This window comes from Dermacentor variabilis, chromosome 5, assembly GCF_050947875.1.
Source record: "Dermacentor variabilis isolate Ectoservices chromosome 5, ASM5094787v1, whole genome shotgun sequence".
Taxonomy (NCBI): domain Eukaryota; kingdom Metazoa; phylum Arthropoda; class Arachnida; order Ixodida; family Ixodidae; genus Dermacentor; species Dermacentor variabilis.
The window spans coordinates 41611976-41635783 of record NC_134572.1 but is presented as its reverse complement, the minus strand read 5'-3'; the positions used below and the strand labels follow the sequence as shown (position 1 = coordinate 41635783).

The following is a 23808-nucleotide window of genomic DNA, read 5'->3' as shown; positions in this document are numbered from 1 at the left end:
GGGCAAACGACCACAGACTAGCATTAGGTGAAACGGAGTTGCTGTCGCCAGCAAACGGCGAGAACTTGCCTGATTATTTTTATCTCAAATAAAAAATAGGACTACGCACTTCAGCATTATTTGATGTCTTATGGTCTCCCTGATTGCATTTGTACTCTCTATTTCTCTTTCAGAAGGACTTCACTTTGGCCTAGTTGGTATTTACTGCATATCATATTGACCGCAAATAAAGACGGGGACAGAGAGAGACAACACATAAACGTTTATGTGTTCTCTCCCTCTGTCCCCCTCTTTATTTGCGGTCAATATGATATGCTATTTCTCTTTGTTTATCTTTTATCCTCTTTTTCCACTCCCCGAGCGCAGGATAGCAAACCGAATATTTTGACCTGATTAACCTTCCTGTATTTATTCTGAGAGCGCTTTTGCAAACAAGGCAGTGCCGTCCGTGTGCGGGTGTGCGAGTGTGTGCTGGCTGACTGTCTCTTTATTATTATCATTTTTTCCCTCTTCCTATATTCCCCTTGCTGCAAGTGTGGGGTAGCCAACGAGACACGGTCTTGGCTGACCTCCCTGCCTTTCTTTTATATTATCTCCCTCATTTTTTTACTGATAATGATATAAAACAATCGCGTTCGCACACGACTGCGGCTCCACACTTTACGGCTTTTCTTCTTCTTGCATACATCTGCAGGCGCAGCGTCGTCCGGCTGAGGCTCTTCGCACACGGGAAATGGAGCACTCGCCCAAAGTTCCAGTCGCCTCCAAATCGTCGCAGAAGGCGGCCCAAGCTCCTAATAGTAAGGCGGCGGCGGCAGAAAAACCGAAGTCTCCCGCCGCCAAGGCCGCAGCCTCTAAGGAAGTGACGCCGCAAGGGTCGTCAAAGGCCGGAGGAAGCAGCAAGGCAGCCGATTCTTCGAGCCTCTCAACAGCCGCGAAGACCGCCGGAGAAGACAAGAACAAGGCGTCACAGCACCAGGTGTTTCCCTTTTCCCATAGATATTGACCGTGTATGGACTGCATATAGACGGTGCATAGTTCTGTATTGCGGAATGTGTATGGATTGCTCGTGTCCGCAAATATTGACGAGGGTGGCCTGCCTATGAATTAAAGGAAGAAAAATGGCCGACGATTACGCTTCTTGGTAATGCGACCTTTGAGCGCAGCTGCTGCCTTGTTTCAACAAAAAGCGACCGCATACAGAACACGCAGTCCCGAACGGAGGCGGTTCTGCGTTTCGGGTTGGGCAGCACACACCGCGAACCGCTGCTATCCAACCGGCGCTCCGGCGACGCGCCATATTATAGTGGGTCACCACCGCGAAGGTTGGGGGGAGGGAGATTAGAAATTATTATTTAATATTACTTCTGAGGTGGGATGAGGAAACAGGTGGAGAACAGGAGTACTAAGTAGAGGTCAAACACTGATTCACTCAAAGGCAGGACTCGATGTGGCCGCATAAGGTTGGGGTTGGAAGTAGATATAAGGGTACGAAAAGCTATAACTGTCTTTCGAGTTACCGCAACGGCACTGCACCAGGTAAGGGGCAAGAATGGAGGCGGGAAAAGGACAGCCAGGCGCAAGCACTACTAGAGGCGACAAATGCCACTGAGGAAGGCGCCGCGCGAACGGGTAAGCTAGAGACACGGCTGAGAGCCGTACAGCCACACGACGCGGAGACGGAGGAGCAGAGAGGCGTGGATCACGCGTGAGGCGGCAAGGGGTGCCCGCCGCCGGCACCGCGGCAGTGCCGCGACAGCGGGAGAAGAGACGGCGAGGGCGGAGTGGACGGTAGCGGTGAGAGTCACCGCAACACCTCTGCGCGGAGGAAGGGGCCGAGAGGATAGGCGAGTACACGTGATTATGCTTTGGAGGACAAGAGGAGAGCAAGACTCGCGCCGCGAGCGAGAGGTGGCAGCAGGAGCGTGCGCGGATGATTACGTTCGTTACGACGAGTCATGACGGCGAGGCCGACGGCGACGTGAAACGCGGCAACGGGCGCCTAAGAGCTGCGCTCTAAAAATAAATATGAAGTTTAAGAAGGCGTATTGCGTAGTAATGCTTAACTCTAAATTGACATGCAGGATCGGGTTAAGCCCCTTAGTGTAAATAATCAGGCAGTCATGTGAGCGAATGGCAATGATTGGACAGACTGTGGGGATTGGGACGGGGAGGAGAAATATTTTTCAGCTCTTAGCGTTCAGTGTAATCCTAAAAAGTCGGAAAATAAAAATCGCCATTTTCAATTTAATTACACTCTTAGAGTTACTTCATTTCATTGTCAGCATGCTATTGCCATTTGCGCAATGATTCTACAATCTGAAGTTTACTTTTCGGTCACGGACACAAATACCTCCCAGGCCTCGGCGTCGTCAAGCGGAACACAAGCTCGGAAGCGCGGCGGTGAGAGGATGATGCTGCCTGGTGGTCTGGCGCCCAACAAGCTGAGCGTGCTCGAGCTCGAGCGACTGGCAGAAGAGCAGCGAGTCCGGTCGGCGCAGCAGCAGGCCGAGGAAGATGTGCTGGGCGCGCTGAAGAAGCTGCGAGGCTCATCGCTGTATGACGAGTACACGCTCGAGGAAATCATCTACTGGCTCGCCAAGGACATGTTTGCCCACAGCATCGTCAAGGGTGAGGCTTTGACGACGTGGTGCTTGAAACGCGCTGAGCTTTTTTTTTCATTCTTGTGCCAGTTTTTAAACGAGGCTTTCTTTTCAGATCGTAGAGGAAGGAAATAAATTAGGAGAGAGCATTACGTCAACCAAGCCAGCCTTGGCAAGCGAACTGTCCGTGTCACCATTCTCCTCGCTTTTTCTCTAGCAGCATCGGTCCATTGCCTGACCTCTGAGACGCAGTGTGTTGGCCGACTACGTCTGGCGGCCGGTTGTTTTTAACGATGTGCACGTGTTCGGCTGCGGTGCTGTAGCTCAACTTGCAGCGCGAGAACACTAAAATCTGCTGCGAGCTCTGGTGTGACGATCACATGTTGGGCCGATAAGTTTTGGCATGAATTGTGTTACGCGACGCTCTCTCCCAGCTTTATCTTCCCACATGTTGCAAAAGCTCCAGTACTTTACTAACCGTGGCTGCTGCTGCTGTCTCTCCGAATAGCTCATACACAACGCAGCAGTCATATAACGAATCTGCTTATGCAGTATAACCACTTGTACTGTCTGCCCCTAAGGTGGTGCCGAAGGCCGGCTCGGTTCTCTACTGAATTATACAATGAAACAGCAAACGGTACCTAAATAACCCTTCTGAAACAAATACATGCCTTCAAGCGCACCATTCATTAAAAGGGCGAGGTATCTTTTTTTTTTTTTTGCCTTCTCTCCCGCAATTTGGCGCGTCTGATCGGTCGCTTTTGCGCAGCGTAAAGTGGGCTGATCCCAGAGGCAGTGTTATCTGTGGTCGCGTGGGGCACGTGAATCAGGGGAAGTGGTTAAATAAAAGTTAAATTATGGGGTTTTACATGCCAAAACCACAATCTGATTATGAGGCACGCAGTAGTGGGGGAATCCGGAAATTCGGACGACCTGGGCTTCTTTAACGTGGGCCTAAACCGAACAACACGGGCGTTTTCGCATTTTACCGCCATCGAAATGCGGCCACCGTGTACGGGGTTCGATCCCGTGACCTCCTTAGCAGCCCAACACCATAGCAACCACGGCGAGCCCGTGATGTGGTTCTCCGCGTCTTGCCATCTTCCCGGATCGGCAATCAATCAATCAATCAATCAATCAATCAATCAATCAATCAATCAATCAATCAATCAATCAATCAATCAATCAATCAATCAATCAATCAATCAATCAATCAATCAATCAATCAATCAAAGGAACTTTTATTTCTCCACGAGAAGTATTGGGCGAGCGCCGTGTAGAGGGTAAATAATGTAACCTTATTTAACCAATTGACATAGATTGTAACATGTGTATGTAGCTGCTCAATTTTGTTCTCGAATTCATGCCCCTGGAGCGACGTACAGTGACTGTCACGCAGCGTTGACGCCCGGCAACTTGCGAAGGGTTTGGCGCCCACACAGACTGTGAGCCTGGTGACGTCTACGCATGTATTTCTGGGGCAGCGATAGGTAATACTGTAGCTAGCGGGCAAAATGGCACTGTGTTCATCGCGAAAGCAGTGCTCTTGAGATCCTGTGAGATAGCTGTGAGATCCTGCTGGTGAAGCAATAACTGAGAGCCGGTAGTTTTGCAAAGTGCGCTGATCCAATTTTTCTTCTTTGCAGGGGATCAGAGCGCCGAAGAAGCTTTGGCGAGGTTTGCAAACTTTGTGGAAACCGAGGTGTCCCAAAACAAGCTGTCTGGTGAAGTTGAGAAGAAAGTTCTCGGTAAGTGAGATTGTACCTTCGATGCAGTTTTCTCCGTTTTATTTGTTCTAGAATTTTGAAGGTTACGCCTTCTTGACAAGCATTATAAAGTTAAAATAGATTGATACAGTAAGGAGCACTTCATTAGTTGTATTATTATTATTATTATTATTATTATTATTATTATTATTATTATTATTATTATTATTATTATTATTATTATTATTATTATTATTATTACTTTAGGTTCATTAGATCTGAAGTATTATTTTCCAGCGAATCTCATCATACATTACCACATATCAGTGAAGGAATGGCGTTTGCAGCTAATGAAGTTCTTAGGTAACGACAATGAATTTATCCTAAGGCAAAAGTATGACACAGAGTAAATAAAAATGAAAATCTTTTTAGGGCTGAACGCATTTGTGCAGCAATATAATATGGACAACCTGAAAATACCACACCCGTTTTATTAGCACAAGGAAAGTATACTGGCATCAGATAATGGCAACATGCAAGTCCCCTACCGGCGGTCCTCACAAAATCCTACGAATAACAAAACTGTCTCATAGCTTTAAAAAGTTAAAACAGGCACCCCTTTTAAGACAAACCAGTCATCAATTCTTACTTTACCGTGCTTTCTTACTAAAGTTTACTATGTTTGACGATTTCACGACTGTGCTGCCGTCTTCTTCTATAGGGTTGTGCAGCCCCTATCGGTACTTGCATAATTTTGGAGGGCTTCCAAGGCAGCCCTACCGAGTATACTCTCAGCACTGCGGCACGGATCCCACCACGGAGAGAAGTCCACCATCGCATAGTTGACGAAGGACACGATATAATATATCAGTGGCTGCCTAGTCACTGTGACATGCATGGCAATGATCGAGCAGACGCAGCTGCCCGATCTGCCCATGACGGGGTCAACTGCGTTGCCATTCCTCTTTAGAGAGCCGACGCAGCGAAATAACTTTCCGCACTTGAGCCTGAATGAATTAACATTGGTTCAATGGAATTCCTCCGAGTTCACAACTGCACGCTTTCATACCCTTGACCCTAATTTACAGCTCCGTATTCCTCCCCGACCTTCCACAACGTAACTGCACCCTTCTAGCCTGTCTAGGGCTTCAAGTAGCATTTTCAAACTTGCACTTCTTTCTTATCGGAATGGCCCACAGCCCACTTTGTGACTTCTGCGGGTGAAATGAAACAATCGCGCTCCTTTTTTGTGAGTGCCCTAGTTTTAACCCGCAAAGAGCAGCCCTTTGAGCCACCGCAGACATGCTGAACAAGCGCCCAATAACAGAAAACAACATCCTTGGAAACTGGCCTACGCGAACATCAGCGCGATCCTCTATGAAGGCGCTACTGCAGTACCTAAAAGACGCGGCACTTTATGACAAATTGTGACTGCACACTGTGTGATGTAGGTTTGGACGGTGACACTGCGTAACACTTGCTAGACGTGTTAACACCACAGAAGCAGTTTGTGTGTATCGTGTATACGTGTATGAGTGTATGTTCTTTTTTCATTTTTTCTTCGTTTTTTATTCTTTTCTCTCTCTCACCTATCGCATCCCTTTGGCCCACCCCCAGTACAGGGTAGCCAACCAGAGACAATCTCTCGTTAACCTCCCTGTCTTTCCTCTGCCTCTCTCTCTCTCTCTCTCTTGGAGGGGTTCTTTTCTACGCTATACATATGGAACTGGAAAGTCGTCGTAAACGTAAACAACTTAGAGTTCTATTCTTTCAATTAACGTTTTTCGGCAACCCAGAAAAGATGCGGTATTTAGGGAAATCTTTGAAATGTCTCTTTTGAATATTTTCCGCAGACATCATGCTCGCTGCCCTGGTGGACATGCTTCGCGAGTTTCCCAGCTCTCAGTACAGCGGTCCGGTGTCAAACCAGCTTCCTCAGCGGCTCTTTCCAGAGGCCACCGAGCATCAGGCGGCCAAGCTCGCCAACGCCAGGGTTAGGAACGCCGCCATCCGGCTCCGAGAGGAAAAGAGTAAGCGGCATTAGGGCAGGCACGAGATAACAGGTTATAAACGCTACAAATTTTGATATAATTGATAAGAGTGTCAGAAGTGTGTGTCACAATATGACACATTTCATGGTTTAGCAGTAACACGACGTAGCATGTATGTAGGATCAATCACGGAGTGATTTGATCATCCTTATTACGTCATCTATCATCTGCTAGATAACGTCTTTGTTTTCTTTGATGTAAATTTTTTTTATCTCTTACTGCCTTCTTCTAAAACCCCTTTTCCTCCACCCTCGTGCAGACTAGCAACCTGGAAACTTGCGTGTAGTTAAACTTCTTGCGTTTCCTCTCTCTGTTAATAAGCGAGCATTTGTATAATTTATTCCACATAAACGTGCTGGTCAGTTGTTTCAATTTGTACATCTAAATACTGCACTACAGAAACCCTGCCATCCTTATCCGCGTTTATTCGTGTTATTCAGCACCCCCCTCCCCTCTTCCTCTAGTAAGCCCATGAAAGCGATAAGGTATTCACTTTTTATTACATTTACATGGTGAAAATCCGATTCTACTGCAGCTATCACGGACTTGCATGATTGCAATGTTTCTGTACACTTTTTTGACTGGCTAGACCTTCCTTTATTTGTTAGGCACATAAATGTTGGCCAATCTTGCAGTCTTCCACAAACAAGCGCCGATGCTTAACCACGAGGAACAGTCAGCTAATCTTTGCGAGTACTCATGTTTACCTGTTATTATATGGATGGTGGAAATCTATACACAAAACTTGTTCCTCGAGGCCGCCCACACCCACGAATGAACATAAAACGTTGTTGCTTTATATACATAATATGGGGGGGGGGGGGGAACAACCCGAAACTAACGCACCGATTTATTAGCACAAATCAACAATACTGACATCTGATATTGACCAAATGCAAATGGATCTCGTTTTAATGTAGCAGAATTAAATAATTGGCACACGTACGAAAAAGCGCCTTTACTAACGTTTAGGCCGTGGCCTTCATAATAGTAGCACTCTGACGAAGGCTGTGCCACGGGCGAAACGTTATTAAAGATAATTTATCGTTCGTGTTCCAATTATATCATTCGGCTATGTGCGTGTGCGCTTGTGTGTATGTTTGTGTATGTGTGTGTGTTACCTCCAAACATACGACACTATGAACTTCTGGAGCATGAGTAGCGAATAAACTCTCAGTCCATGCTGAGCATTTATATAGCACGATTGTTGCATTATGTACACCCAATCCACATACGACATACGACACCGCGAATTTCTGAAGTATGCAGTAGCTAATGAACCCTCAATTACGTTGAACTTTTATATAGCGTGATTGTTGGTTTTTCGTAGAACTTTACCACAACTACAGGTTTAACACAACAGCGATAATATTATTGCATACTCTCAACCAAAGTCACTTTCTCTTAGATCCTTCCATGTTTGCAACTATTTTACTATTTTACAGAAAAGACCATTCCAGCGGTGATCAAGCACAAGGAAGTTCCCACAGCCTCTCAGAAGTCTTAAGGTAAGCATTCTATAGTATTTAACATTTTCCTGTACGTGTCTACCTGACACTGGATTGGATTTTTTAAAGAACATTTGTTTAGAATGTCCTTGTTCCTTAACTGATAGTGTTGCACATTCTGATATATCACACGAGGAAACTATGTCTCTTTCAGTACTCTTTCCAGGGAATAGAAATGCGGCAGATAGTAAGCTGTTATGTCCGTGTTAAATAAAATACTCGGTAATCATAAACTTACAATATGGACTCGTTGTAGGCTCGGGCGTTTCACCATTGTTATTCTGCTTATTAAAAACTTATTGAGCAAGTAGAGAGCGTGGTGAAAGATAAGCTGCTAAAACAATCTTTTCAAAGCTCCTATTTAGATTCTGAGTTTCTAGTTTAAACCAACAATTTAGTGGCGTTAAGCGCAGCTAATTGCAGAAGGCAAGTGGGGACAATTATTGCATCTAAATACGTGAAAGGGGCGTGCTTGATTTTGCATTTTCGTCTTGCTGTTGTCGCTGACGTTTACTGGGTTCGTATAAACGGTCATGAGTACACGGAACATATTTCCAAATAACTTCGCATTCTTTCAAAGTCTGTCTGTTGGCCTAGTTGGTGTTTGCTGAAGGACACATTTCTTGCCGCAAATTAAGACACACACAAAAGGAAGAAACATAGACGATCCGCGCCGTCGTCTATGTTTCTTCAATGTTTCTTCGACAGAATTATTTACAAGAATTGTTGGTTTCTTGGTAAGTTACGCGGTGACTGTCGTTTCATCTCGGAACCTCCGAGCCATTCTTCCTCATTTTTTCATGCGCGTCATGTCGCAACAAAAAATCAAAATTTATGAATAAGAAACTAGTCCTCATGGCGTCAGAAAAGTAGGAGAGCAATTTTTAATCTGTACTTGGCGCTATATATTATACGTAATAATCCTAACGTGCATTTCGTCGACAAACAAAAAATGTGCCCGTTTACAGTTTACAATGTACTATCAAAAAGAAGACACCGGCCTTGTTTATCACCTCTACGGCTATTAATGGATTAGGAAAGGCACAACGAGAGAAGTGTTCGATCCATTACGTTTCATTTTCAGTCCTAACATATCTCGAAACTTTCACCGGTCTGTCGGGTTCTCTTCTTTGCTGACTGCGTTATTCAAGTTCTGTAGGAGTACCTCCATCAGAAACATCTTGGGCTGTTAAGGGATGAAATGTCTCAGAGAAAATAGTCTATGAGTTAGGGTGGTGCTATAACGTGAATCACTCCTCAGTTCTTTGTGTGTGCGTGTTTCTTTTTTATCCTTGCAGAATCATGCTGTGAAGAAGCCAGCTGTGTGGAGTGCTTACCGTGACACCGTTGATGACCGTGACAACACTTCACCAAATCTTCCGAATCGCCCCACACCCGATCTCTGACCTGTAACCAGCCGACACTCTAAGCGTGCTCGAACCCCTACGCCAAGTCCAAACCCCTTCCATCGTTTGCCTGTACACAAGCTAATCTTCAACAGAATGTATTGAAATACCAGGATAGCTCCATTGCCATCTGGCACCCTCTCCCTGACTACGCTAAACTTAAACCTGTATTTTTTTTCTAGAAAATGAGAAAGGTATTTAAAAAAAAGGGACGACGAGCAGTCGATTGAAAGAAGCAACCTGACGCTTCTGTATAGATGTACAAGTCGTGTTCGTGAACACCTCCGTATCATTCGACGGTGTGCGTGATATATCTATAAATCTTTACTGTGGTTGTGTTATGCACTGTTGCTAGCGACATGCACTGTTAAAGAATTCCCGAAGAGAATTTTCTCTCGCCTTCTTTTTTTTTTCAAGGCGAGTCGCGAGGCTATGTTCTTCTTTTGAAATTTTTCCTTCACTTTGCTTACGTAAACAAGCGCTGTGCAGTGTCTTCGTTCGCTTCTGATGTACCCATTAAAAGTATAGATCCTCTTGCAAATCGAAAGACCGTTCGAACTAGCCTTCGCTGCCTATCTCATTGATGACCCTTCGAAGCACTTAGGCTCTCGACGCAAATAGGTACTGTGAATATCAAATTTATTCCAAAAGCACTCGTAACTAGTCGGTGAGTAAACGTCACAGTGTTCTGCGCAATGAAACAAAAAGAGAAGCGAGTGGCTGAAGAATGGTGGATGGCTGATGCTTTTGGCAAAGAAAAGAAACACCGAAGAGGTGAAGCGGGTGATTTTGTGTATCTTGATAGGGGAAGTGCCATATATGTGTACTGTACAACTCTATTCCTATCTTCCTGCTTTAGTCACAAAAGACCCATGGCTATCAATATTTGTGTTTTGTCCTGTCTATCTAAAGCACGCAAATCTCACTTGCCAAGCAACTACCAGAACGTGGGCAAGCTGTTCTTGAATAGGCGCAATTTCAGCTTGTGTTTCACCGTTAAAAAAAAACGAAATAAAGCAAGCAGTTATATATATAGTGCACCTAGTTTTACAAGGTTAAGTGATTCTTTTCCAATGCACAGTCAGGACTCCAACCAAACTGTTACTCAAAGGAACCATAGTAATGAAAGAAACAAAACATAATCGATACACGTTCTACACAGTTGATATGCTTATGAAAAAGAAAAAAAAAGCAATTCCTTCCCTTTGTTGTTGGTTGAATGCTATTTTTAGAACCTTTTTGCGATTGTTGACCTTGATGGAAGGACGCTAATGTTGTTTGCTGACCACCTGAAAACGTGGTCGACGGTAAAGCGGCAACCAAACGAAGCGTATATCTGGCAAGTTTTCGGCGTGACGTCACCAAGCATCGGCGAGCGCCTATTTCAAGTCGAGCGCCAACAACGTTGTTACGATGACCAAGGGTGCTATTCCGAATGCCGTAAAATTGCGCAACGTTGACGTTTCAATCAGGCCGGTCATATGGAAGCCCCCTGAGCCCATCAGGACAAGATGGCAAATTCGAAAATATGGAGAAATTTGACAATGTTGCTTCTCCATGGTTCACATATCGACCGGGGGTCGATATGTGAACCATGGAGAAGCAATTACTATGTTAAACACATTTTTCGCTCAGAGCAGAATAAGCGTTCCGGCGCCGGGACGATGCCACGCCGGAGACACGTCGGAAATACGTCCCACGTGTCTTTGCCGCTTTGATAAGACGCGGTTCCACTGAAGCGAGATATGTAGATAAAGAAGAAAGGAGAACACACGTTGACATCAAACCTTTTTCACGCAGCTCCTCCTGAGGCTTATACCGTAAACTCGTGCGTATTTTGTAAACGTAGTAGGATTGATTTAGCGGTTGTTTTCTCTCCCGCAGCGGCGGCGCCGACGAGCCGTCGCTCACTGTTTTCACTGACACTGGTCATATCATGAATGTTGTGCACTTTCGGCTAAAATAAAGTCACCGAAAAGAACCCTGTTTCCCTCTAGCATTTCCGCACGTTTACTGTTGGTTCTTGCTTTACACACACACACACACACACACACACACACACACACACACACACACACACACACACACACACACACACACACACACACACACACACACACACACACACACACACACACACACACACACACACACACACACACACACACACACACACGCAGAGACAGACATACAGAGGCTAAGTTTTCTATTCAGGCGACAAAAACACATATGAATACAGAAGCCAAGCATACGCACACACAAAAGACCAAAACAATGCGGACGCTTGACCGGTGTACGAGAACGCCTGGAGAGATAACTCGTGTTGACAAGTTAACAATGGGAGCTTCTGTACACTGCCCGCTACGCGGCATGCTGACTCCCTCGCTCAAGCTACAGCTGCCCTCACAAAACTCGCCGCGGAGCAAGCAGGTATACACAGCAGCATTGCTGTAGCAGCGGCGGCCTTTCTGCTGCCGTCCTCGCCCTCTCGTGTTCTCTCCCTCTCTTTTTCCCGCCGCCGCTTGTGTGCTCCCTTTGCAACGCTGATAAAGATGTGCCGCAGCTGCGAAACTAGAGTTTGCGGTGCTTGTTCCGCACGGTTCTTTTTTTGTTTTATACTTGCGTTTTCGCCTCCACGTCGGCTGCGCTGCGCACGCGAACAAACCGCTGCACCAGCGCTGCTCAGAAGCGCGTGCGACAGAGCGACGGTGCGCAGCACGAAGTATGGCGTGGAGTGTGAGGCGGTGCTAGAACGAAGGATACCCGTACGAAGGCAAGCAGCGATATGACACCGGCAAGCGAGTGGTAAGTCACCTTACGATAGCTAAGGTAAGGGGCCGAGCTTCGTTCGATCCTAGACGTGAAGCGCAGACGACGAAACCTTTGGGTACAACTGGAACGCGAAATGAAAATGCTGCTTATATAGTATATGTCCCACACACAGGTTCTGCGTCCTCGCCAGATAGAAATCCAGCAACACCATGTTGCTTTTAAAGTAGGGCGCTTGAAGTCGATGATCTGAGCTTCAGCGACTATAGTGCGCTGGAGGGTGACCTTGCAAAGGCAGTGAAAAGGCATGGAAGAAGATTGTACCTGGAAATGCTCTAGCTTTCGTCGTTTTTCAACCTGATATCAAGTTTTAAAGAATACTCTTGCTCGGTGACGTCTAGAACACGCGAAATCACACAACTAGGTGCTTGCGGCAATTGCACGTGTGGACGACCACCACCTGTATTTGCTGACATAGAACGTTAAATGCGAGCGTGTAGTCGAGACAGAAAACGACAATGTGGCGTTACCTATCCCGGAACAGGTGTCGCCAAACGGTTGTTATTGCTGGCAAATCTGCGTAGATAAGGAATCAGTTGTGTTTACACGAGGAAGAAACCTTGCGAAAACACTCCAGACATGGACTCTTGCGAGCCCTTTCACTGAAGTATATCATTTCGCTAAAGTATTCATAGAACTCTAAATTAAACAAGTGCTACCAGTGAAGCCTGAGCATTTAAAAGTGCCGTTCGGTAAAGGAAACTACTTTCGACTTGAATAAAATCGGCCAGACAGCACAAAAGCGCATTAGTTAGCCTACGCCCATGGACCCTGGCACTATAGGCGTGTTCAGTGCTCGATTGTTGCAACCAATTCTCGTGCTGAATTATTGCAACATGTTCAGGCACGCTATCATGATCATGTCAGTAGTAAGGTTCCTACAGTATATAAACGCGGAAAGATAAGCTTACATCTACCCATGACAAGGTGGCTTCGATCGTCTCGCGCACAATTGTCAAAAACCAAAAATTTAGGAAGCGCAAGTGTACACTCTCTACTGATTTAAAGCGTTACAAAAACGAGAAAGTTCCGTTTCAATCCCGTTGTCTCTTACCCAGGAATATCTATTTTGATACTACTCGACTCAACGGGTTCTGGAATGGCCCATAAGAACTGTCGACAATTACAATTGGTGCCTGCCGCAGTAGTCACAGCGCAACACAGGCTAGGAATGCAACCGTTGCGGAAATGTGTTGAGGGCAACGGCAGAAAGCGTAGCAGTTGTACTTCATTTCAAAGCCATAGAGAGTTTAGAGGTAAAAAATAAATTGAAGGATCCCAAGTGTCGTGCGTCCCGAGTCCGCGCACATGTGCGACCCCCTCGCATACACGTCACACTTCGCGTTATTTTCCAGACGGGCGTTCCATACGTTTACATCGCATGAAGTTTAAAGGTTGGCGGGGAGACGGCTAGCATTGCGATAAGGCAGTCATCCCGCCAAATATATTTATTATAGGGTCATCATTCTTGCAGCTTGTCTGACGAGCAAAATGATGCTGCTCGGCGCAGATGTGATTGAAGCAGTTATTATGTACCGGATGCTCTTTTCAAAACGGTTCCAATGTCATCTGGACAACCATGATGGACGATAATGCACTGTAATAGCGAACGACTTCCTGTGTCAATGAAGCGATATATACGAGGTAAAGCACGCACAAGACTCTTGAAAAATAGAGCCCCAATGTCACCTCCGCTAGTTTAAGATCGGAAAATAAAAATAAGCATATCTTGCACAACAGCAGAATAACACAAAATACATTATTGAGTAATACATTTGAGTTCTTTTCCCGTTTTTCTCCTCCGAGTTTGGGCAAATGCGGAACCATAGCGCGTGGACGCTAAGCTGATTCAGGTATACCGGTTCAAAGAAAACAAAACCACCATCAAGCTATGTCGCTCTGTTTGGCGCACTAACGCAGAGCCCCCGTAGCTTTCCCTTTACTGCTGGGCCCCGTGAGAACAATGCAAGGGAGCTTCGCCCTGTATACGAAGTACACGGTCACTAAATTCCTGCACGCCATACATCCACGATTCCGCGGCCAGCCTCGGCCTGCCCGTCCCAACGTGGGAGCGGCCCGCTGCACGATAATCGCGTATCTCAGGACTCTCAATAAAGTTTTTCCATCCCTCCATCCATGCACTTGTCGGCGTCCCGACCACTTGTGGGGCAGGTGTAACTGTACTAATCTTATTTTGATATGCAAAAGCATAGTATATATCTTTATACCAGTGTAACGACGTGGGATCGACGACGATGAGGAGCAGCACCACCCGCAAATACACTTTCAAATAGAAAGAAACAATGTCTTTCTTGTCTCCACCCTTAACCTAATAACCCGCGCTATACTTCAACCTCGTTCCCACTGGCACATACCCGCAGCAATACAGTTGTGTCAATATAATGATGTATATTATTAATTTAATGCGCCGTCTGTGCTATCCATAATTATTTTCTTTAATTTTCTATGTTGGTTGGTCGATTGTTCATCAGGAAAATGGTACAGCCCACTCATGGCGATTGGCCATGAATCGGGCATCGCGATGGTTTAAGGAAGTAAAACAAAATAGAGGGATATATACCGAAACAAGTGTAGTGGCTGAAAATTGTGATATTAAAAACTGACTGACGCATACATGAAGGGAATAATAAATAAATAGTGCAGATTACGTAATACGAACATGGATCGTCTGTTTTTTTTCATGTTAATATTGACTCAGCGCTTCCAATTTCTCGTGGTGCGTCATCACAAGAGTGCAACCTATCACCATATTTTTACTCCGGTACCCGATTGAAATGAAAATCGCGCAAGTACAGATGAATGCAAACATCGCAGCCATGTATTTGGAGTACAATGCGCTGAAAGAACTATCATTTGTACAGAGCGCGAGGGTAGCTTTCCACAAAAAAATTCAGTGCCGTTCGACTCTGTGAAGGATGGCCAGCGAAACTGTGAATGTGGGCCCCTTAATGGCTAACTGCACGCATGGAGAGTTCATAACGCATGCGTGACCTCCGCCGCGGGTCGGCCCGGTATTGCACTATCTTCGGGATCGGCCCACGTATGGGGAGTTCTCAACGTCCACTTCACCTCCGCGTCGGGTGGGCCCGGCATTGCACTATCTTCGGAATTGGCCCACGTATGGCGAGTGCTTAACGCATGCGTCGCGTCCACCGCGGGTCGGCCCGGTATTGTACTATCTTTGGGATCGGCCAACGTAAGGGGAATGCTTCACGCCTGCGTCCCCTTCGCCGCGGCTCGGCCCACGTATGGGGAGTTCTCAACGCCTGCGTGACCTCCGCCATGGGTCGGCCCGGTATTGCACTATCTCCGGGACCGGCTCACTTATGAAAAAGAGTTGGCCTATGTCCACGGACACGAGATATGCCAGGACCTAGCCATAAACAGCTTCTGTGTAAAAGAGAAAGAAAAGAAGGAATCAGGTCATTGCTAAGTGGTAATTGTGCTGGCTACAAAAGTCCAATTGCGTTCGAAGTTACTGAGGTGCCAATAAACATAAAGTGGTTTTAAAAGTGCGTTTCGCGTGCAATAGCTTTCTAGGAAATTGCAATCCTTTGGAAGTAGGCTTTCGTATCACCTTCCTTGACAACGAGCTTCGCAATTTATGAATTGGCACTCCATACTTTCCTAATCTTTTGTAGCGTGAATAGGAGAGTCCGTGGCGTTAAGTATTATCAGCGCAGTTTAACGGTGGCGACGAAACTTTTGCGTATGCTCAGTAGGTGCAGAGTAAATCCAGCCTAATACTTCATGCGCATGGCGTCACGTCATCGCGCTCGGTGTCTGCTACGCCAAGCTCTCACAGCCAAAAAACGGAGTATTAGCCTTTGGAGAATGCATATCGGGGCTCGTGAAAGAACCGTGGTGAAACGTCAATTTGTTCTAGCACTGCTGAGTATCGATGAGCAGCTGTTTCTGAAGAGCGGTGAAATATTAGAGCAGACAGAAACTTCGTGCCTGATGTCTACAATTTATTCCCGTGTAGCGTGCCAGGAATTGTTGAGACCGAAGGATATTTCTCCATCTATCTCGATCAAAACAGCGATTAATCAACGCCAGCGGACATTAAGATCCTGTCTGTGCCTAAAATCTTTAGTTACGCGTAAAAAAAATGAAGAAAATGGTCAGTATGCACCTTCGCATAGCCTGTTTGCGTTTCGCTCTTCTTGCATTGCATTGTGAATGTATTTGTGGGTAGAAGTGACAGCGAAAATTATGCTTCATGGCACTGATACCAGACACCAAAGTTCAGGAACGCAACGTTTGATCTCGCGCATCGTTTGCCTAGCTTATTAGCTAACTGCGTCCCGCACTGAACGAAATGCAAAGAACCTAGCTGGTGACAGCCGCGCTCTCACGTGATGCGCGCGAACGGAGAACGGAGGCTACTCTCGCCGCACACGCGTATTACATCGACTCTGCAGTACCGCTAGGCGCTGCACTCGTAATATGAAGGCCACGCCTTGCCGTGTTACCACTTGAAAAGATCCGGATAGTACCTTCATGAACAGTAGTTCGTAGCATTGCCCACAATCCCAGAATAACGCGTTAGAACGATTTCATTGCGCATTTTTCAATATCTCAAATTAACACATGGGCTATGGAAGAGTCTGTATAGCGGAACTCGCGTAGTTAATTTTGACCACTTGGGGTTCTTACATTTCGAGCCTTTCAGAATGCGGCTGCCGCCGCCTATGGAATCGCACCCATGACTTTGTGCTATACAGCGAAGCGCCACTTGCCCACCATGGCAGGTGCCCTCGACCTACGGCTGCCTGTACATGCTTGGTCAGCGACTGCATGCAGCTCACCACAGCCTTCCGAAAGGCAAACATGCAATATGTGTTCGAGCGCTTCGGACCGCTGGCGGTACTCCCAAGTTCCACAGTTTATTGGTAGGTTTTAGGCTTAAGGGCATCGTCCCCGTGTTTCCGGAACCTGCGGGCAGACGGGCCACAGATGAACATCTTGAAGGGGCAGCGCGAAAAAACTACGACAGAAGGCAGGAACACACAGGACAGCGCTGAACTCACAACTAACTTTATTCGAAGGCATACATACACTTAAGTACACGACCCATAGCCACGTGCTCTCCCATCCATGGCGTCATATCAGTGCGCAGGCAAAAAAACAAAAAAACACGCGAAACCATTTAATCTAATACTACGTTATGGAGCTGCTTAAAAATTGAAATTCACTATCATGTAAATTTATCGATGGCATGCTTACACAGCGCGACCCTTTTTTTCTGATATAGAAGGCCTCAATAATCTCCCTCGTAGTCTGATTTTTGTGCGTGAAAAGTATTGTGGTGTCTTTATATATTGGAGTGCACCCATGCTCAGAGCAATGCCGCGCGACATGCTCGGGTAATGCCTACTCGCATGTCGCGCGGCATTGCTCTGAGCATGGGTGCACTCCAATATATAAAGACACCACAATACTTTTCACGCACAAAAATCAGACTACGAGGGAGATTATTGAGGCCTTCTATATCAGAAAAAAAATTACCGACGATTACGTTACTTCCTAATGCGAAATTTGAGCGCAGCAAATAAGCTGTTTCACCTTTTCGATAGATTGAGGCAAAGAAATCGAGCAACACATGTATGCGCTATCACAGAATTTTTTTTTATTTTTCACACGTATTCCTTTAACAAAGACTCCACTAGGTAAGCTTCTGCTTCGGCGGCACGCACCTCTGGATTCTGACGGCGACGGCGCTGGGCCTCTGCTCTGGCAGCTCGTTTAGCAGCAGCAGCAGCAGACGGAGGACTTCCATCGGTCGTCTCGCTCATGGCTCAGAAAGAACTGGCAGATAATTTCGCAGTGGCGAACGGCAGCGGCAATTTCGGCTCGGGCGGTGCACATATACAGATCCGCCGCCACCGATCTGGCTCTCTGATTGCCACCGCACAGGGGTTGCATTGGAGGAGGAGCGAAGAAAGGAATTAAGTTCGAGCCGGCGCTTTGACAACCGGAGACTCGCAGGAAGAGGGGGGAGGGGGGCGGCGTGTACACCCAGCGGCAAACGATGGGGGCAGAAGCGCGCGCAGCAAGCGGACAACACGATAAAGGGAGGAGGGAAGAGATAGCAGCGACTGACTGATGCCGCTGACGCCGATAGTGAGTCAACCCCAGCTGCGGAGTTGGTTTCAGGGACAACGCCGCCGATGCCGACACAAACAATATGATACCCTCGCTTCCGCAGCGCTAAGAACCAGGTCTAGCCGTGGGAAGGTGGTCACGTATTCGTCGACGTGCCGGGGCCTACGTGAAATAACCGGCGCGTCGGCAACTGAAGAGCACCCTATCCGCCACACAAGAACAGGGGGGGGGGGACCCTTTCCTCCTCTTTCTGCATGGCGGCGACGGTGTTCTATGCAGTCACGTTATCTTGACTCTCTAGCGGCGTCAGCGGCATCCAGCGGTATCAGTCGGTCGCTGCTAGCGCTGGGGGGATGAAAGGGGGGCGGAGCTGGTTACGAGGCCGACGACAACGCCGACGACGACGCGAAACCCAGGAACGGACGCCAAAGAGCTGCGCTCTAAAAGGGTCGCGCTGTGTAAGCATGCCATCGATAAATTTACATGATAGTGAATTTGAATTTTTAAGCAGCTCCATAACGTAGTATTAGATTAAATGGTTTCGCGTGTTTTTTTGTTTTTTTGCCTGCGCACTGATATGACGCCATGGATGGGAGAGCACGTGGCTATGGGTTGTGTACTTAAGTGTATGTATGCCTTCGAATAAAGTTAGTTGTGAGTTCAGCGCTGTCCTGTGTGTTCCTGCCTTCTGTCGTCGTTTTTTCGCGCTGCCCCTTCAAGATGTTCAACCAGTACCAACTCGCCCAAATGTCGATCCTTCTACAGGGCCACAGATGATCTACCGCTCAACTTTGCTCCCACGGCTCGTTATTCCATTGATGCCCATCGGTACCATCATGAGGCGAAGACTAAACATAAGTGCCTTCTATCCTAGTGGTGTGCGATATCTGTGCAGCGACAACAACGACAGCAATAATACTTTCATATCGCATGAACCAGTTAAAGAATAGCTTGCTATCGTCTATAACGAGGGTGGTGCAACACTTGAACGAATCTTCGCCTTGATGGCGCAGTGTGAAAAACTTACCGGGCACACCCTCATTTTCGGGAAGTGCTCACTCTGCGCCGTGTAGACGTTAGCTCTTTGTGAGCACTGGCCGGAACGCGCTAGTAGCAGTGGTATATCGCAGCTATTCTCACTGATGATGTCATGTTCGGCATAATCGCTGCGTAATTTCTTCGACAACGATATTGTCCAGAAAGCCACCTTTATTCAGCTCTCTGGACTTCTGAAGAAGCGTCGTTAGCTCTGACAGTCGAGACAATAGCAATAAGTAAAGGCGAGGGTTAAAGAGAAGTTATAATGGCAAATTGTGGAAAAGACCATCAAAGATTATTGTCAAATTCAGCGATAGATTTATTTGGTAACCTGCTGCATATCCCCATGTTATTCGTAAATCACGAAATCTTATGGACACATCAGCAAACGCAGGAAGTGGCTGGCAACCACAATGCCAAATGATACTACGGCACAGTATATCTAGTTGTAATCAATGCACGCCGGCTGTGGCTCCGTATCAACCCTACTGTCACTAGGATCCGGGCTGCAACTTCGTTGCAAAGCATGATTAGCCATCAAGCGGTACCGTTCGATACGGAGGTGTCTATTGCGGATGGAACGCTATCGGTTAAATTCATTTAATGCTGCATGCCTCTTGCACCACCTCAGCACATCTATTCTGGAAGGTTGTACAAGAATGGGCACATGCGAATGTCGCATACACAGTGCCGAAGTTGTCTGGTCACGCACATACCCCCTGATCCAAGTTGTCTATTAGGCCAGCCAGCACCACTTTGTTTATTCGGGCACATATCCAGTGGCCTATGTTGTCTGCTTGGCAACTTCAAGAAGTATTGCCATTGGGTAACCAAGAAAAGCAGCGATAAGTAAAGTCAGAAGTAGCCAAAAGTAGCCAATTCGTCCATTTTCGCGCCAAATAATCCGCCAGTATAAAAAAAAACACTAAAAGTATAAAACCAAGTATGAGAATGCACGTCATTATGGCGCATAAATTCTGACACAGCTTGAGTACTTAAGGAAGATTTTCTTTCAGAGATTTGCGAACACGTGTTACAGTACTAGATGGCGTGTTGCTGCTTGCAACCTTTGTCCGAATTAATAATAATCGCTGTCGCGGGTCTAGCTTTTTATTGCTTCAAAGCTATTTTTAGTTAGAAGTGCTCGGGGGATAACTTGCTCACACTCACCTATTCAAATGGGTAGACTGAGTTTTCGGGGAACATTCCGCGATGTGTGATAAGGGCATGCGCCGGTGGTATTTTTGTAAGCTACCAGCCTTTTCCCGAATGTCATGCTTCTATCTGATCTCACGTACAGGCACCTATCTGCAAAAGCTGAGCTTCGGACTCGAGCATGAGAGGGGTGCATTTATCAGTAGTGCCATTTTATCACCCCAGACCTGAGCGCTTGCTTTAGTTTCTGGGTAGATGGCATTCAACCTGCGAAGTGCCGACAAAGTATATGGTTGTTCCTATTACAGATGTACCTTCGCGTTAAACATCAAAGGAACATCCGCGAAATGCAAGCTACGCTGCCATCCGCTCCTTCAATATTCAGCGCGACTGCTAATCAGCTTCACCCGCCGTGGTTGCTCAGTAGTTATGGTGTTGGGCTGCTGAGCATGAGGTCGCGGGATCGAATCCCGGCCACGGCAGCCGCATTTAGATGGGGGCGAAATGCGAAAACACCCGTGTACTTAAATTTAGGTGCACGTTAAAGAACCCCAGGTGGTCAAAATTTCCGAAGTCCTCCACTACGGCGTGCCTCATAATCCGAAAGTGGTTTTGGCACGTAAAATCCCATAATTTAATCAGCTTCTCGCTGAACACATCTCATAGGTCTACGGAGTTAAAAAAGACCGATGTCATGCTCGTTTGATTTCGTGCGACTTATCACCCTGTGTCTCACGGTGACCACATGACTGCTCATTTTTAGCAGCACCTTGACTATGACATAATGGCGCTTCTCCGTTTCATTTATTTTTGGGCCTTTCCATAGTCGACGTTTTAGCCGCTGAATAACGAGTTCTCTAGGAAAAACCTCGATATATGTTCCGTCTTTTTTTGCGTGCAAATGCTGCGCAACATTGCGTGCAAACCACATGGAGCCAGAGCGACAGTAAATACGAGAAGTCGAACATGTGGCAGAGATTGAGCGCAGGTGACTATATGTCAAAGCACAGGAAGACAATATGAGAAAACATAGATTTATGGTGCCCTTGTAAATTACGTAGGCATAGTGCCTAAAATTCTATATTCATGCACAATAACGTAGCCGTCCGTTCTGGGCTTCGTGCGCCCAAAAAGAAAATTACTATAAAATTTACCGAAATGTAAGTCAAAAGTAGCCGAAACGTAGCCACCGAACCAATATCCCATTTTAAGCGCTATACGCTACGGAAAATAGCCGATTGGGCAGAATGTAGCCACCAGTGGCAACACTGTAAGCACGACACTAGCCAGAAGATACGTAGAGGCCCAAACTAATAGACAGCTTGGGTCACGGTGTGCGTGCAACTGTTTATTGTGCAAGATCGACCGGCCGACTGAAGTGGCCGAGGTAGCCAAAAAAATCTAAACAACAGGGAAGAAACAGAACTGCCCTGCACCAAGAAAGGGATGAAAAGGAAGAAAACTGATCAGAGAAGGTGAGCAGAAAATATAATGCATGCTGAACACCAGAATGTGTAGGAGATATGGCTCCCCCACAAATTTAAACGTATAATTTATTTTCACTTGATATGAGCGGGAATTCGGGAACAAAGGGACTCCATCTTTGTTAGTTACAAACACATGACGCCAAGAGACATTGATTTTAAGGGTAAGAGAATTTCCTGTTTTTTTTAAATGTAGAAATAATGATGAAAAGGGAAATGGAAATATGAGAAAACACAACCCGCCACCGGTGGGAGGCGACACCACACTACCAGCATATCGTGTGCGATACGGCAACAATGAGGTACCGCAGCGATTGTCCTACGGTGCACTTTCTTTGATACTTCTGAACAAGATCTAGTATTTGTACTTGATCTAGCCATGGGTGGGCTAGCCAATGCCACTCCCGACAATGACTGCAGAGGGAAAATATCCTTTCCACCACTGGCGTCGACATTGGAGCAGGTCACTAAGCAATGAACCCTCGTACGCTACGCCACGACATCAAGTGATAAAGAATCTTGGATCTCTTTTTATCACTTTATCCCCATCTTCTTGAACCGCTGTCGTGTTTTAAGCACATGCAACTAGGCAGCCTAATTCTAGTCCATCACTATGATATTTGCAAGATGAATAAGGAGAAACGAGGCGCTCGATATCTTGTAATGAGTTAGTCCAATAGGGCATGATTACTCGACAATTAACACGTGTCTTCGAGCGCGTGCGTGATTATTCGCTGACGTGCACGTGCTCTACCCACACGCTCTGTAGTCTCACCACTCTGGCTGCCATTGTGATTTTGGCCTGCCAAAAGCGAGCTCGCATAACTAGTATAAACGCGGCCGCGTCAGACCATCTCATTCGCGCTATCCGGTTCCATTGAGTTTGTGTATGTGCAAAGCTTATCAGTATAGAAATCCTTCTGTTCCACTCATGTAGGTGGCTCTTCGACACATGGCACGTGCTGCTCGTGCTTGCCGGCTCGGCGGCGGCATGCTGCGTCCTCCTGATCGCCTGGAAGGTGGCGCAGATGGTCCGCATTGCGCGGAAGCGCCAACTGCTCGCCAAACACGTCCAGGAAGGGTACGTCTTTCTCGGTGAGACCAACGTGGCTCTGGAGTACAGCTGCCTGGAGAACGACACGCGCCACTACCGGCTCCTGGAGGCTGCGCAGACGTTGTGAAAACGGACGGTGTCGCTGCACGCATTGACTCACCCAAATGGCTGTCTCTCGCCGGCGCTGAACGCGCCCAGGCACATTGCTGGCCAGACACTGTCCATACAGGGTAATCACAGCAAGAAAGAAATCGTTGTTCGCCCTTATGTTGACAGCGGTTTGAACTTGGAAGCAAACAGTAGTTGACAGTGGCGCCTAATGCAAAGTGTTACTGCGTCAGCCACTTCAGCAGATGAAAGACGCCTACTATAACCATGCGCCCAAAAGAAGCCGCTGCGATGCTTTTCCTCTTGCAGTTCATAAACCTTCGACTGAAGGAACTACGTGACTTACATTTCATGGTATATCAATGTCTGTTAAGAGTAAACGGAACATTATTCTCATATGTGTTCGCGTTCTTGCGTTATGTGGAACTAACGAAGGAATCAGCTGCGCAACTAACACAGCACAGCCGTAATACTAAGAGAACCGAGCAAATTAGATTCTATTTGAATGTTGAGGGTTCAAAACGAAGTTTTCTGCGTAAATTCTGCGCTTAAACAGTATAAAAAGTATCGAGGGTTCTGTTTGCGCAGACTTCTTTTTGCTCAAATATTTCGTGCGCTACTTATACGTTCGAAATTTCGCAAGGGATCATCCATTCTACAAGTTGGAAAATGTTAGCCACACTGCCCTCGTTAGTCAGATGTGCGTTTGCGGGTAAAGCCCTGTACGAGCTTTAATC

General features: G+C 46.6%; 2 protein-coding genes across 2 annotated transcripts in view; both read left to right on the top strand.

The window, feature by feature from the left end:
- The window catches only part of LOC142583504 (uncharacterized), a 37778-nt gene extending 26505 nt beyond the window's left edge, over positions 1-11273 (top strand). Inside the window, exons 6-11 of the mRNA XM_075693991.1 lie at positions 695-979; positions 2361-2631; positions 4250-4351; positions 6163-6339; positions 7806-7868; positions 9167-11273. Of these exons, the coding sequence (XP_075550106.1) occupies positions 695-979; positions 2361-2631; positions 4250-4351; positions 6163-6339; positions 7806-7867 (897 nt within the window). The 3' untranslated portion in view covers position 7868; positions 9167-11273. The remainder of the gene's footprint in view (positions 1-694; positions 980-2360; positions 2632-4249; positions 4352-6162; positions 6340-7805; positions 7869-9166) is intronic.
- Positions 11274-11896: 623 nt separating this feature from the next.
- Positions 11897-23469, top strand: LOC142582467 (uncharacterized). Its single transcript, XM_075692224.1, has 2 exons — positions 11897-12079; positions 22847-23469. The coding sequence occupies exons 1-2, from the start codon at positions 12060-12062 to the stop codon at positions 23088-23090; spliced, it is 264 nt and encodes an 87-aa protein (XP_075548339.1). The 5' UTR covers positions 11897-12059; the 3' UTR covers positions 23091-23469.
- The last annotated feature ends 339 nt before the right edge of the window (positions 23470-23808 follow it).